At 42.6% G+C, this 15,399-nt stretch overlaps 1 protein-coding gene across 9 annotated transcripts in view; it reads right to left on the minus strand.

Moving 5' to 3' along the window:
- Positions 1-15,399, minus strand: part of ATP7B (ATPase copper transporting beta) — a 49,510-nt gene that overhangs the window by 30,043 nt on the left and 4,068 nt on the right. For 3 of the 9 annotated variants that reach the window (XM_009678583.2, XM_068929912.1, XM_068929918.1), the window contains exon 1: positions 5,992-6,371. The exons of 2 other annotated variants lie outside the window; for them this stretch is intronic. In XM_009678583.2, coding sequence (XP_009676878.2) covers positions 5,992-6,240 — 249 coding nt within the window. In that variant the 5' untranslated portion in view covers positions 6,241-6,371. Of the gene's footprint in view, positions 1-5,580; positions 5,655-5,991; positions 6,500-10,651; positions 10,784-15,298; positions 15,365-15,399 lie in introns of those variants that run through there. 4 more of the 9 variants (XM_068929913.1, XM_068929915.1, XM_009678587.2 and 1 more) reach the window with 4 other exon arrangements.

Consider the following 15,399-nt stretch of genomic DNA (forward strand, 5'->3'; position numbering starts at 1 on the left):
TGCCCAAGGCTGGGCCACAGATGGGATCACCGCATTGCACTTAGTACCGCAAATCTCACGTTCCTACTACAGGCAAGAAAACTCCCTCCCTAATACCACGGTGCAGATTAGGACCATTTAGGCCTCTTATTAACACTAGACTGCATCCCGCTCATTTGATGTAGTATTCAAAATTCATTAACCTGATTTCGTTTCATGCTCCGACAGCTTGGGAATAATGATGGCTGGGTCACAACCAGAACGACAGAAATTTAACACGAGAAACTCGCTCTCATTAGTCTTCTCTGTACCCTATTTGTTTGAACAGAAGGAGCATGTTCCCGTCTGCTGTGTGAAAACGTTAAGCGCTGGCGAACAAGGAGAAGCCACCATTTCCCTCGCAGGGAGGGGGGCTCGCCTTCAGGTGAAGGCAGAAGAGGGCTGCTGATCTGTCAGGCACCTGCTGTGCTTCCTGGAGCCTTTGGGAGCACGCAGAGGCTGCTAAATAAAACTCAAAGTGACTGAGGCCTCCAGGTTGATTCCTGTTGACACCGCCAAGGCGTGGAGCAGCCTGCTGCGAGCCCCTGCGCCCTGTAAGCGGAGCAACGTGGTGCGCTGGCTCCCAGCGGCAACGTGCCTGTCACCGCCGAGGCACCGACATGCGGCACCCGAGGGGCAAAACCTGGTCGTGCTGGAGCCACGCTGCCCCGTGGAGAAGGTGAGGGAGGCCCACAAAGCCTTGGCGCTGCCGGTGACAGGCCATGCGTGGGGCTGCAGGTGGCACAGCCCACAGAAGAGGCGTCTGCTCTGGGGGGCTCCACGCCAGGTGGACCATGGCCGGTGCCACCACGCTGCGGGGTTGCTGTAGGCTGGGGGTGCATGTTCCAATGACCTCATGGTTGACAAGTTCAGACAAAGGAGAAGTGGCATCGCTATAGCTTTGCTCTACTTTTACCTTTGTTATAACCTCTTATCTCTAATGAAGTCTCACCCTCGACAAATGATGCTCTCGCGAGTTCAGTGCAACTAAACCCAGACTCCCCAAAGAATCCTGGAGCCCCGGGATTATTTCACCCCGTTTCCCACCCGGTCCTGCACACCGGGGTGCAGGCCCCCTCCTTGCGCTCTCCTTCCCTGCCTCGCATTTCTGAAGCTGTCTTAAGTCTTGCCACAACATCAATGGAAATATGTAGCCAGCCCTCTCTTCCAAAATAAAATATAAGCAGTTAACTGGACCTCCCTGCAAAGGTGGTTCTTCATTTACATGCACACAGAAACAACTGCAAGCTTATTTCTTCCCATTTGTGCCCTGTCCCCCATGGTTTAACATATTAATAAGGCCTAGTATATGGAAAAGAAGCACTCAGAGAATGAAAACAGTCTCTCCTACACCATATTTCAAACCTGCTTAAACTCAAACACGCGTTTATTTTAATGTCTACCTTAAGAAGCAACATTGAAATACTGTCCCTCGTCTTCCCCCTGCCCCGCAAAAGACACTTTGCTCCTAGCGGCCAGCTCTTACCACCACGAACACCCGATAAAGCCAGAATCCCAACACGTGTTACGGGAGCCCACTCTGTCCTTTTACTTTTGTTTCTGTGACAATGGCATTTGTGAGAAGGGCCAAATAACATCGTCCTGCTCCCTCCTCTAGCTCATGACATTTCGGGGAGCAGCTCACAGGTGAAAAATAGGAAACACCACAGACCTTATGTCCTTTACTCCGTCCTCACTCTCACTAACCATTTCAGTTTTCCTCTCTGCTTTGACTAGACACCCCATGACATAAAAGTAATTCAAATTAAATTTATAAAAAGATTAAAAGATATTTCCTTGTATCCAGTCTTTCAACAAACAAAAAAGCAAGTACTGATTCTGCTATTTTAATGCACTGTTAACCACAGAGACATCAAAACTTGGCCATCGCTTTATATTTTGGATAAAAAGCCATGCTAACATTCAGACAAATTGGTAAAAAATATGTTTTTTGCTATTTGACAAAAACGGCTGTTTATGATTTAAGAGAAAAATCCTTGAATGCAAATTTTTTAAATGATAAGAAGAAAAATACGCAGGGGAAGTGAAGATAAAAAAAGAAAAAGAAAACAAGTGCCAAATCATTCAAGAATCCCCCAAGAAGTCCCCAAAAGCCAGAAAATTTTCACAGGTTAAAAGTTTATAAGATTGAGAGGGAAAATCTTTTTTTTTTTCCTGAAAATACCTTGGTTTAAAAATTCGATTTAGAGTATTTGCAAAGCCTTTACTGTTGTTTAACACTTCCAAAAAAAAGATCTCAGGAGAACAGGCACAAATATACATGTGTATAGGGGAGTGTGAAGGGAGGCTTCTACACTAGGTCAGAGGAAACCAGTAGGTAAACGTAACGACGTAAACGCGAGGCATGTGGAAATATGCCTGTAGTTTTCCTCAAGTACATGCTAGGTCTCAAAAGGGGTTCTTGACACCAGCTGAGACATACATATATAATGGCATCTATGTGGCTGCACAGTAATTCAGAGAGACCATCTGCAAGAGGATCAGAGACGTTCTCATCTCAAAGAGGCCAAAAAGGCATTTGGGAGACCTAGGTAATGTCACTGGTGTCCGAGGCCTGCTCTATAGGTGACCAGCAAGAAGAGAGCCAGCACCCAGTTAATCCAGGAGTTGCGCAACGTAGTGCTACGCAGGCATTAACCCTCCTGCTTATTTCTGAATAGAGAAATTCTAACGAAGTAACACAAATGCATCTGTCTGTACCATGGTATTGGTGTTTTTGTGCTTTCCAGTTACAGTTACCGACTATTTTTTTAACCACACTAAAGGAGGTCTGCCTACTTCTAAGGGGAAGCATACACAACATCTGCTTGCTCTACAAGTTTTATGTGCATTTTTACAGTGACTATGCAGAAACTATGTAAATTATGAAAACATGAAATTATGACAATTACTTCCCTGCTCTCCTGCACATACAAGTTGCAACTCAGCATGTAAAACAGCCTGAGAATCTCGTTTGTCTGCTTCAGACTAAGACTCTAGCTTGAAAACTAAGAATCCCTATGAAAAGCAGGGTTATGAAGAACATTTAACCAATAGCCCTTAAACAGAAAAATTAGAAAAAAATTAAAAAGGGATCCCTTGAGACAGAGGCAGTAACAGCTGGAGGCAGCTGTAGAGGAAGCACCAAAACCAAACGGGAAACATTCCTGCCCATAGGAGACAGCCCTGAACTCGGCCCAAGAAGAGGAGCAACTGTGGCTGTTTATAATGAATGAGCTTGACGTCTGAAGCCCAACTCCCTAAAGCATCTCAGAATAAAATCATCAGTATTAAGAGAAATGCTTGCTGTCTCAAAGATGAACGTAAGCCTCTGCGTCTGCCTGGGGCGAGCTAGGACGCCCAGGCCATGGGAGCAGGCGAGGGCTCCTATTACCTGCCCTGGCTGCCGCAGGTCTGCAGGAAGGAGATCATACAACAGGAGCGTGCTTCAGGGCTAGACTAACTTTTGGGAAGAGTGCGGAGGTTGGAGCAGGGCAGGGAAACGCTAAAGGACTGCGAATACCAAGTTTCAAGACCCGTCTTGATATGCACCTCTTGGTGCTAGGGTGGCCAGAGCTGTGCTGGGCAGAGGGACTGAGCACCGCGTCCCCTCCTCACTCCCACGGGCCGAGCTGCCTCTAAGGCAGCAGAGCCGAAGCAACCACCACTCCCTTGCGGAGGGAGAAGCCTGGAGGAGCCCCTCAGCTAGGTGCCTGCTCTCCCCAGCTTCATGTCCCTGCCATCAACCACCCTGCATGGGTCCCCCACATCGGTGCCCCAGAAAGGCTCGCCCTCTCCAAGGGCTGGGAAAAGCAAAGTACTGCACCCTATCCCATCTCCACCAAACCAACAACCGCCTCCCTATTTCCTCCACACTGCTCCTGCTCCTCGTTTTTCATACCTGCCCTTTTAGAAGAATGAAGTCTAAGCAGGAGGCTTTCAGGTGACGGTCCTGAGCACAGACATCCCTTTTCAATCCCTTGTCCAAATTCTGACACTGGGCAGCAACATCTCACCTTGGGACTATTAGTCATAGTTGTCTCTTCTTTTGCTGGCCTACAGGGATACCAGTTTTCATATCCTGAAATTCAAGAACTGGACTTGTTACCAAAATGCCAAGCTGTCAGCTGACAAGGAAATGAGGCCTGGCCCATTCAGCTATTTCTCTACCCCTTCCACTCAGCAACAAATGCTACCTCTTACTGCACTTCTTGCCCAGGGATCTCCAAAAGCTTTGGGCTGCTGTTCTCCCAGTACGTCAACAGGCTAAAACCAGCTACTGTCCTCTTAACTTCAAGCACACGACTTCTAAAGAATTATCTTATCTGTGTCACTGTTTTACCTTTCCTGCTTTGTTCTTTCACAACCTGCTGATTCATGTCTTTGAACTCAGGCAGGCATTAACACACAAATGAAAAGCCACATGCTATTAATTAAATACTTCAGATGTTTTCCCAGTTTGTTATAGCTAGCCAGGGAACAACGAAATGAGGACAGCACGGCCACTGGAATGTCAGAGGTCCAGGAGTCCTCAACTTCCCACCTGCGACAGCACCATTTCTGTGAGCGGGCAGGAGGCAGAAATACAATCCTTATCCTCCTCAACAAATTTCAGTGCAGCATGTCCATCCATCTTGTTAGCGAATATCCTTTGACTGTATCAGATCCTAAATGGTTGCTCTTCCTTCCCTTTCCCCTCAAGTTTAGCTAATATCAATAAATGTTAGTAGCTGCTACTCTCAGTACCTACTTGTGATATAACACACCTTTTTGGTTTTTAAACAGTTCCTGATTCTTAGACAAGGGAAAAACCAACCGCCTCACTGTCGCTAGAGATCCAGATTTGATGAAAATATTAAAGCAACATAACTTCATGGTGCTTTTGGTTTGAAAATACTAAGCAAGTGCCATAATAGGTCTGTCAAGGGACAGGCATCCCCATCCAAAACAAGAACGGTACAGAAGATGTGGAAAGATTTATGTAACTGTAGCTAGTCTTACTAAAATGACGCCCCCACACATCATATTTATTAAACCTTTGTGGCTCCAGTATAAGCAGTGCGATATATTCCAATGAACTGAGTACAGAAAAGTGATAATTGGGCACAACAAAGTCATTTATGTCACGACTGGCTAATAGTAAACATCTATAATATGGGAAGTAACTACAGACAGAAAAAGGCTTCAGGTATACCTGGCACGTCCTTGCTGTTATTTCATTCTAGTCTGACACTAATTATTTAAGTCATTCTAAGCTTACACAGTTTCAGAGAACACAATATTTGTTGGGAGACTTTGTTTTCCTTAAATATACACTAATCCAAATTACATTATTGTAATTTACATACCTTTTAAATAGTAAAAACTTTCTCTAATAATAAACCTCATCATATTTTTATCAGCATAATCTTTCCAAAGGCAATAACCTCTTCTCCACAATAATTAATCTACAAAACCCCAATACAATTACATGCAATATGGGATAAATAAAATCGCTGCTGCAAACATAATATCAAGACCTTTTGCTAGTATCCACTGAGCGGTTACAGATAAACCACTTACCTGCAATCATGACCTTTTCATGTTTCTGCAACGTCCATCATTCCAGAGACTTAGTATGATCTGATGTCTCACTGCTCAAGCAATTGCAGTTCAAAAGGAGAAATACAAGGCAAATTTCCTTACTAGGAATCAACATTATACTATTAGAGGTGGAGCTGACAAAACACTCATTAATTAATGTTGCACTACTCATTATTAACATTTGCTTTCAAAGTTTCCTTTTAGAGGCTCTCGAGAGGATTTTGCGTTTGTGCGCTGTATTACAGGGCAGGCATTGATGCTTGGGATTAAAACAATTTAGTATATGAAGGCATAGCACAGGAACATACAAGCCATGTCCAGCATGCTCTGTTTTAAATTCTCCCAGAGAGACCCCCCGCCTTTCCCCAGCACACACCCCAGCTCACTGACCTGTCTTTCAACTGCATTGACTTCTGGCATTCCCATGGAGTAACTCTGCAAAACTTTCTCTTCTTTCTGCAAGTCACTGCTTGCCTTTACAGGAGATCCTGTCTTGGACTTTTCACCAATAATCAGTAGTTCAGGCACATCGTGAGCTGTCTGCCGCTTACGAATAGACACCAGTGTTATGTTTTTGTTGTTTAAAGTAGCTAAGCAGGACAGTTCCCTTTTCATTTTATTGTCCAGTTTTCTCTCCATTATCTTTCCAGGCTTTAAATATTGCAAGGTAAATGAAAGCTTCGTGAGAGCGCTCGGTTATTCCGTGTGTTATCAGCAACGCTTCTCTCAGCTACACTTACTGCAGCTTGAGGAGCTCTGCCCCTCTAACCAACCTGCTCCCAAGGCATTCCTAACAAAATCCCAAACGGAACCTGCCACCTTCGCGAACGCTGCTCGCTGCACTCGGCGTCCTACGCTTACTGCCAGTTTAAATGCTTGCCACCGACTGGCATGTCTCGTGCTTACCAAACGGCACTCAGCACAACTACTAATCTTTGCACACGGCGTTTCAGCAAGCCCAGCCAAGGCTGCCTTTCACAAGCTACTCAAACATGACCTGTGTGCAGCAACCCGGTGCATAATTAACTCAGACAGTCAGGCATTAGCTCCTTGTGGCCATGTGCACAACCGCAGCTCCTACAATTGGCAATACTATTCCACTTCCTTTTACTATTAAATTACAAGTGATTTCTTGGATAAAATACAGTCCGGTCTAACAGTTCAAACACGCCTGCGATGACCTCATTAGGTAAGATGGTCTGAAGGTCTTCCACTCATTCAGGCCACAAGGATGTTCATTCTTTGCTTCAAGGGGGGGAGGAAAAAAAAAGTACACTATTTATATTTTTAAGTGCACTTCTTTATCACTGCCAACTTTTATTAAAAAAAAGGCAAGAAGCAATCAATAAGTGAAAAATAAAAAGTATAGCTTTTGGCAAACTCGGTTCCCCTTAAATCTTCTTGTAAACTTCTGGAATGTCTAATCTAGTCCACGATAGGAACCATCACTAGACGTGTCTAGAGCCAAGACCACTTCTCCTTCTATAGGCTTGCCTGCACACTGAGCAGGAAAATTACAGCTCTCTGTTCTAATTTGGTGAGAGGGATCTGTCGAAGTCCAGCAAGCCTAGAGTAGTTTAGTCCACTTCTGAAGACACCCCTGACACACACCTAAAGAATGGTGATGCAGTGAATGTATATAATAAATATAGTCAGTGTGTCATGAGTTCACGCCCTCGCTGACTACGCAGTAACTTCACTGCACAAGCAAGCCTTAAAATTGTTGTCATAGTTTAATCGGAAGCTCTTGGGCTTGTTGGAAAAATTCACCAAATTTACTGCTATGCACAGATTGGCATACAGGATCAAAATCTCAGCATACCTCAGCCACTTCAAGAAAACCTGACGAAATACGTGACATTCCAGCTGTCTTACTGGATAAATTCAGCTTCTTTCTGCTTCCAAAAGCAGAGGCATGTCCCTCACACCCCTGCCACAAGGACAGTGATACAGAAAGCACCTGTGCAATACATTAGTATCCTGGCTTATCTTCCTGTGATAACTTCTCCAGAAAGATGAATCCTCAGGTCTGCTCACACAAGGCAGCCAAATAATCTTTGCAGTTAAGGGTCTTCTTTAGAAAAGGAAGGTCGTCTATCAGTTAAGTGATTCTAAGCAGTGAAGATATCCTTATTGGTCTTAACCAATTTTAATTTACAGTCTTTTGGGGAAGAAGAGAGACAACACATTATGTTAAAAAAAACCCACCCCCACACAAGATACATACATAAAAGCTAGCTAGCAAAAAATACTGTGTTTCCAAGAAAGGCAAATATTAATGCTACATCATATTGCATCTATTTTATATCTGATTCTAGAGTTGATGACTGTCATATTTTTGCACAATCAGAAGAGAAGAAAACAACAAGAATGGTTTATCACACTTTTCATAGCAAAAAATATTCAACTATTGTTGTAGCGCCATTTTGTATTGTTGCCGCACTATTCAAGATCAGCGACAACACTAAACTAAAATAAAGTTATTTTAAGAATGTTTTGAGAATTGGCCCTTCTAGAGTATTACTACAAAAAGTAAAGAATCTGTATTTGCTCTGTACTATCAATTCAACAAAATTTAAAAATCTCATTTTACCTGGAACTCTTTTCTGAAAAAGACAATTGTGTTAAAGACAAAGTATTTTCAGGAATTATTGATTTTGAAACAAGCATATGAAAATCACACAATTTGAATTGCATGAAAATTTTTTATTATAATATACCATTTACCCTGGTTTTTAATACTAAAACTCCAGCTATATACTAAAGAGATAAATAAGTTAAAAATTTATTTTGGTCTTTTTAAAACAAAGCAGTTTCCTGGTCCTAAATCAAAGATACTCAGAGATTCAGCTGTAATTGTTAATTAAATGTTAATTAGCATTTAATTGTTAAATGTTAATTCCGAATAATGGAAATTTTAAATTCTGTAATGTCTTAGGGAGCAGAAACTCCAGTTCCTGGCCACCTTAAGGTATACATACTTGAGGTCACTCATCTCAGAGAGTATCTGTACTATTAAAAAGACCCTAAACTCTACCTAGCATGCTTCTACAAGTAACTAATACTCATGAGACAACATGCGATAAAACATACTGTGAAAACAAGCTTTTTTGTTTTTTTCATTTTAGGTTTTGTTTTTAATTTCAGGTTAAACCAGCAAAGATCAACCTAGGCTGAAGGAATAAAGAGGCATTTAGTAAGGACCTTCTCTCTGATTCCCCTCACTAAACTACCTAAACACACCCGACTGAAAATTCGGAGGCCCTGTCCTATCCCAACTACTCTATGAGTCTTTTATGGTTTAGGAGTCAGTTCAGGAGCGGATCCGATGCTGCATTCAAGGGCAGCCAGAGCAGCAAGGCAGCTCGCTGCAGTTAACCACTTCAGTCACCTGCTCCCCAAGGCTGCTCGTTTCTAAGCTGTCCTGGCTTAGTTAATTGTCCCCTTATAACCCGTGTGAATTGTGCCAGCTGCCTAACCGCGGTTAACCTTTTCGCAAAGGCTGAAATAAGAAAGGTGGCTTTTTTTGTCTCATCCGATAACAGCCACATCCCCTGGTTCAGGGCTAGATTTTGCACAGCTTAGGAGTTTCACTGGGAAGAATCACTTGGGCTTGACAGTGTGAAATTTAGATGGCAAATACAAAAGATGCTTCCTGTCTTTGTAGTTCTCTACTAGTGTTGAGGTGAGATTTTTTAATTTGCATTCCATAAAATGCAGAACATCCCAGGAAAATCAAATGCCTTTGCTTCAAAGCCTCAAGAGTCGATAAGACATAATTTTTCCTCCTCTTAGGTACTTACCGGGGGCGTTAGTCCGTAGCTTTAAAGGATGATCCACCCTGCTTCTAATCCCCTTAGGCTCCTTGCCCAAAGAAAGCACCTTAAAATATTCTTAACAATGCCCTGAAAGATGAGAAGCTTGGGTTCAGGGCAGAACCTGGGGGCCTGGAGATAAGGGAGTCGTAGTCCCTTAATCTGACAGACAGACAAGAGGAACCGGTTCAAGATATGCGCACATTACGTCAGTGTAAGGTAGAGGGACGTACTAGTACTAACACATCACTCTAGAAAGCCAGTCTGGCCTTGAATGGTAAATTAGTAGCTTTCCTATTCTTCACATTGGACATCTTTTAAACCACTGAAATACAATCCATCCTGAGGCATACAAACAATGATGTGAGGCTAAAAGCTGAGAGATCTGACATTTGACTATATTTTCGTTTCTTTTCAATTTGACCTTTAGGGTGCACTCCGTTACAATTTTTGAAATGTTCCCCCCTCACAACAGAGCTAGCCCGGCCTTGTTTTTTCACACACAATGCAGGCGCTGCAGCTCTAAGGAAAAACAAAACAGCCAAGTTTGGCAAAGCTCCCAGTAATATCACACACAACAATGTCGATAACCCACAGTTATCAGCAAGTTGCTAATAACATTACCTGGGCTGGGGGGAGACAACCCATAAAACACCCAGCTAGCGTGTGAATGAGAACAATTTCTCAGACAGGGTCCTTTGCAAGCCAACAGGTAAGCAGTTGTTAACTGCATTTAACATTAAATGCTTGCGTTTCTCATCAAGCGATCCTGTGCTCTTGCACAGCAGTCATTTTTCATCCATGCTGAGCGGGACACAAGTCTCACGTTTTTCCCATGGAAGTCAATCAGCTCCAGCTGAAAGTTCACTGGAAGCTTGGTCAGATTCACGGTACCTAACTACGTCCTTGACTTTTCCAAACTACCTGACATACTTATTACAGAAAAAAAGAAATGGCCTAACCTTGCCATTACTTAAGAGGCAATGAACAAGCCATCCTTCCCTCCTTAGGTACATTTGCTCTCACTTTTGAGCCATGAGATCAGAAAGGTAACTCCTTGGCTACAACATCGTGAGAAAACTGGCAGCCAGGAGATTCGCAGGTGTCTCGGTAAAGTGAATGGTATGCATATTTCTCTCAACAGATACGGAAGCATGATCATAAGTAATATCATTTCTTACGCTACCAGAAAAAAGAAGTACTCAACTCTAAAATATAAGGAATCAGATTCATACCTGCTATGATTAAAATTGTGTAACAGTTGACGGCCTCATTTCAGATCAAATCGGGTCAGACTTTGGCTTCAGCTTTTCAGGAAGTGGACTCAAATCTTCTCTAAATATTTAAAAAAGGTGTTTGTTCTAAACCAGCGAACTCAGCGGAGCGCCTTCTCTGTAACAGTGCCCAAAAAGCTGTACTAATTTTTTTAATGTCATGGCTGCTAATATGGTTGCGTATTATGTGGACTTGGTACTTTGTCTGCTTTTAGCAGTGTTGATTTCATTATGGTAATTTCTGTTATCTGTGCACTAATCCTGCAGCAGTTTGTTTTAAAGTGCTTGGAAATTATGAGGCTGATCATATTACCATAGGAAGAGGCGCACCTTTTCGGTCAGAGTTTAAGTGCAAAGAACAATTGCAATCTGTATGAATTAATTCAAGTCCGTATTGCCACTCACATTAATTCACCTCCTATAAGTGTGGCAGAACTTGTCTGGCAGTGTCACTACCAAAACAGTATTTTAACTTCTGTGTTTCCTACTGCTCTAAATTTTCTGCAGTTTTCCATGCTTCGCTTTTGCTCAGAGCTGGTTTCGCTTGTGAAGTTTGAGCAAAAGTATTTTTAAATTGCACACAGATACAAAGAACCAAAATTTGCTCATCTTAACTACAATATTTCAAATACAACTTGAGAATGAGTAATGTTACAAAACTATTTATTTTTAGAAGGCTAATTTTAGAAGACAGAAAGACCTATTACCTGTGAACTGTATCAGTCATTGCTAAAGATGATAACTTTTCTCACCTACATTTGCTATTCACATTTAGAAATAAGACTCAAGTTCTTTATTCCTTTTTTTTTTTTGGTAAACTCCTCAGGATTTGTTTGGCTTCTTAAAAATCTCTTCTACATTTGTTTTGAATAGATAAAGTAATAAGATCCTGAATTGTCATTAAAGTAAATGAGAAAACTGATTTTTTTTTTGAAACTGTTTATCTCATTGCAAGCAAGCTAATAGCAAGCCCTAAAGAGCCCTGCCAAGTGTGCAAATAAATTTGTCCCTCAACAGACGAGCAATGTAAGGACTAGGTCTTAAATGCCACTCACATAAAATATATACCCTCTAAATCTGCCCCTGACTGCAGAGTCCACACCATTTAGATTTACTATCAGTTCCTCCCCAGCACTTGTTTGCCATCATCCTTGCATTCATATTTTACAGGCAGAGAGACTTCACTTTGATGAGACACCTGACATCTTGATGAGATACCTGATAAATAACACAAAGCAGATCATATTTGTAAGGCATGCAAAAAAAAAAGAAAGAAAGAAAAAGAAAAAAAAGGAATGTAACTCTGATTTAAGCCTGTATTTCTGGTTCTACAGCCAGCGTTTAATCCCAAGCCAAACTGCAGGGCCTCCGAATAGAAGGTTACTTCGTCCCAGTTCATTTATATACAGCTCAATCACCTGCATTTCAAGAAGGTGACAATATAGCATCTTGTGTTTAGATTATAAATGCCATGTCTAAAATAAAAGCATACTGCGTTTGTTAGGCCAGGCTAGATACATAAAGGTGAGCCCAAATTCAATTCCTCTTAACTGTTGTTTCTGGCTCTCTTATGCTGGCAGCTCTGGGAAATAACCTCTGGGCAGATAGTGAGGTGTTTCTAGCCATTTCCAAGTCACTGAGGAAGCGCTGTCCCCATGCTCATCACCGTGCACAGTGCCTGGGCTCCTACAGCACCCAATCCGAGCAACATCCTAGCTCCCTTCTTGGTGCTGCCAATGCCTGATAACAGACCAAACCCCAGCTGGGAGGCAGGGTTTTGTTTCTTACATTACCCAGTTGATTCTTTCACTCCCTTTTTCCTCCCCCCGCTCCTTGTGGAGTAGCTGGAGCTTCTGGGTGGAAAAAGGCATCAGTGCAAGGACCCATTTTGTGACCTTATGCTGGCAGTGAGGGTAGACTTCGGTAAACCTACTGCCAGGGACTCACCAGGACACAGCTGCGGGGTGACCCCGGCAGGCCCACCCACAAACCTGGGGCCAGCCACAGCCCCGCAGGGCTGGGGCAGAGGCCCTTTAGCTTATCTTCTACTAGCTGCCGTTTTGGGGACAGCTGACAGCCTGCTCCACTGCGTGCTGCCAAGACAAGGCTACTGCCCTCCCGCGAGCTACCGAACACAGGTACTTCCCAGCATCATCACCATATGAAGGGGACAGGCTTTTGGCAGCCATGACCTCCCTAAATCTGTCTCTGGCCTTACGTGGGTTTTTTTCCCCTGATTCTCTACAGAGACTTATAACAAGTGAGCAGGGAAATAAAAAATAAAGATGACAAGATTATTTACTGTTATTTTTTTCTGCTGGAATGCCTAACTGATTGTAATTCCATATTGCATCACATAACATCCGGCAGCATATGATAAGTAACGGAGAAGAATTTGGATGGAAATGTCAGAGCAAAAACAATAGTCAGGGATGAACACATCAACATATTGAGGAAACTTCTGCTACCAATTTTAAGCAGGACTACCCCACTTCCTCAGTAGAAGCAGACACTTAAGAAACCTCTAAAGAAAATGACAATGCAGAGCAAAACTCTTTCTCTTTACAAACATTTTTGTCTGAAACATTTAACACCCGAGTTGGAATATGCAGTCAAAATCCTGCTTTCAAATGCATAAAGATTTTCTGCAGTATACATATGGGCTCATCAAAACTAAATCTCACTGTAAAAACAGTGTTTTTTAATTGGATAAGCACACAGAGGAAACAGTTGACTCCTAAAAAAAACAGTTCCTTTAAGCTTGCAATTGTACAGAAAGAAAAATGCAAAAAAAAAAAAAAAAAGCCTTCCAACAGTGAGACGGATGGTTTTTTCAGCTCCCAGCAATCCTTTGACATGTCCAGAGTTCCCGTTAGCCTGTTCTACAGAAAAGAGATATTTCTTCCAAAGACGCTTTTACTCCATACTAATGCATTCTGCAGCTCATCATAAAAGAAGGTAACCATCCTGAGAGTTGCTGAGCAACCTCCCAAGGTTCATTAACTGCCCTCAATTCCCAGGGAAGCAGAGCTGGTAATCCGTGGAAATTCAACCGCCACCTCATTTATCAGTCCCTCCCTCCTGCGTGTTACCTCTGCTTGGTGAAAGAAAAGGTAGCGTGTCAGGGAACCACTTTTAAGCAGCCCTAGTTCACACTCCAGAAGAGAATCGTTGACTGAAACTTCAGCATGGGAAAACTGCTGACCTTTTCAAGCTTGCTTTATCCCCAGAACAGAAAAAGGTCAGAGGAGGTGGCAAGGCACAGTGCCTACATCTCTCATGTCCGGACTAGCCAAACAGTCTCCTGCAATAATAGGAACTCCCCGCTGTCCTGTTCTGCAGCCAGTTTCTGGCTTCTTCCTCCCGCTCAGTGCCAAGGACCAGACGTGAGCGCAGAATGCAGAATCCTGCCTCGTCCCAGACTGTTTGAAACAATCTCGATTTTTGTCTAAATAGCATTCTCCTTAGCCTCCTGTAACAGGCTAAAAGCACGCACAAATGCATGTGCACAAATGCACCTTAACCATTTAGTGCAAGGGTTTTCCTCTTCCAGTTTGTGTCCCCTTCCAAGTTTGATGATGGAGGTATAAATTTCACACAGTGAGGTTTTGCAGCTTAATGAGCAGAGTCATAGCTAAGTTAAAGAGATGTTAAAGCAGTACTGTGAAAGAGGTGATGCTTCCCCTTCACGTCAGTACTAGGTGCATATGGCCATAGAAGGGTTAGTATCTGCACAGGGGAGAAAGACAAGCAGTAAGGGTTTGCTAACACCGACACTCAAAAATAGTCACGGCCCCTTAAAAATCCCAAACTTTCAGCTGAAAAAGCAGGAAACAGGGAAATAGAGGTGTAACTGCGTGCTATTTTGAAAGCTTGGTGCTGCTAGCAGTAGGGCTACATCATTTGCAATCTCAGTTCTGCCTGTGCTCTTATTTGCAACCACTTCCTCCACCCACTCTAAAAATGGCAGACATTCTGATTTTTCCTTCTGACGACTGACAGTTTAGGACAACTAGCAGGAGAGCCCACGGGAGGTTAAAACACTGGCACAATCTACAGGATTAAACTCCAGCAGTGGAGCTGGTTTGTTTTCATTTCTGGTCCTTGCTCAGCTGGGACAACTTGTTTAAAAATAACCATCTCTTAACCAAAGCTATAGGTTCAACCTGTTTAAGTCGTAAGGTGATACAAATAAATATGGTTTGTAGGAACTCTTGCAAAAATTCTCTATAGATCCAAGCTGCTTGATTCTTCATTGCTTCTGCTCCCAAAATAAAGGCCAGCTTCTACCCACAGATACGTGGTGCAAGCACCCATTCCCTGGAACATCTAGCTCAAAGTAAAGCTGACAGTTAAAAACTACTTTCCACTAGAATTGCTTGCACTTAGCAGTTGTAATATTACAACACGTCAGTAAAATCTGCCAATAGTATTTTGCCCTAGATAAGAAAGTGCCATTATTTATTTCTAAGTTCTTTCCCTTTGCAAATGCTTAGTACACAACCGGTGCAACTTTATTTCTGCCTTCTGTTCCCATGCAATGAAGAATAAATGTACAATAAGATGTAACAACCTATCACAAGACATTTGCAAAAAGGAAAAACTTACTGTGTATATGAATGATCTAAGATTTCTTCTGCTAAAAATAGTCCCATGCATTTTGTTAGCTAAGACAGCAGCCCAGTATGAGAGACTCAGTACTACACAGT

The sequence above is a fragment of the Struthio camelus genome, chromosome 1, assembly GCF_040807025.1.
Source record: "Struthio camelus isolate bStrCam1 chromosome 1, bStrCam1.hap1, whole genome shotgun sequence".
Taxonomy (NCBI): domain Eukaryota; kingdom Metazoa; phylum Chordata; class Aves; order Struthioniformes; family Struthionidae; genus Struthio; species Struthio camelus.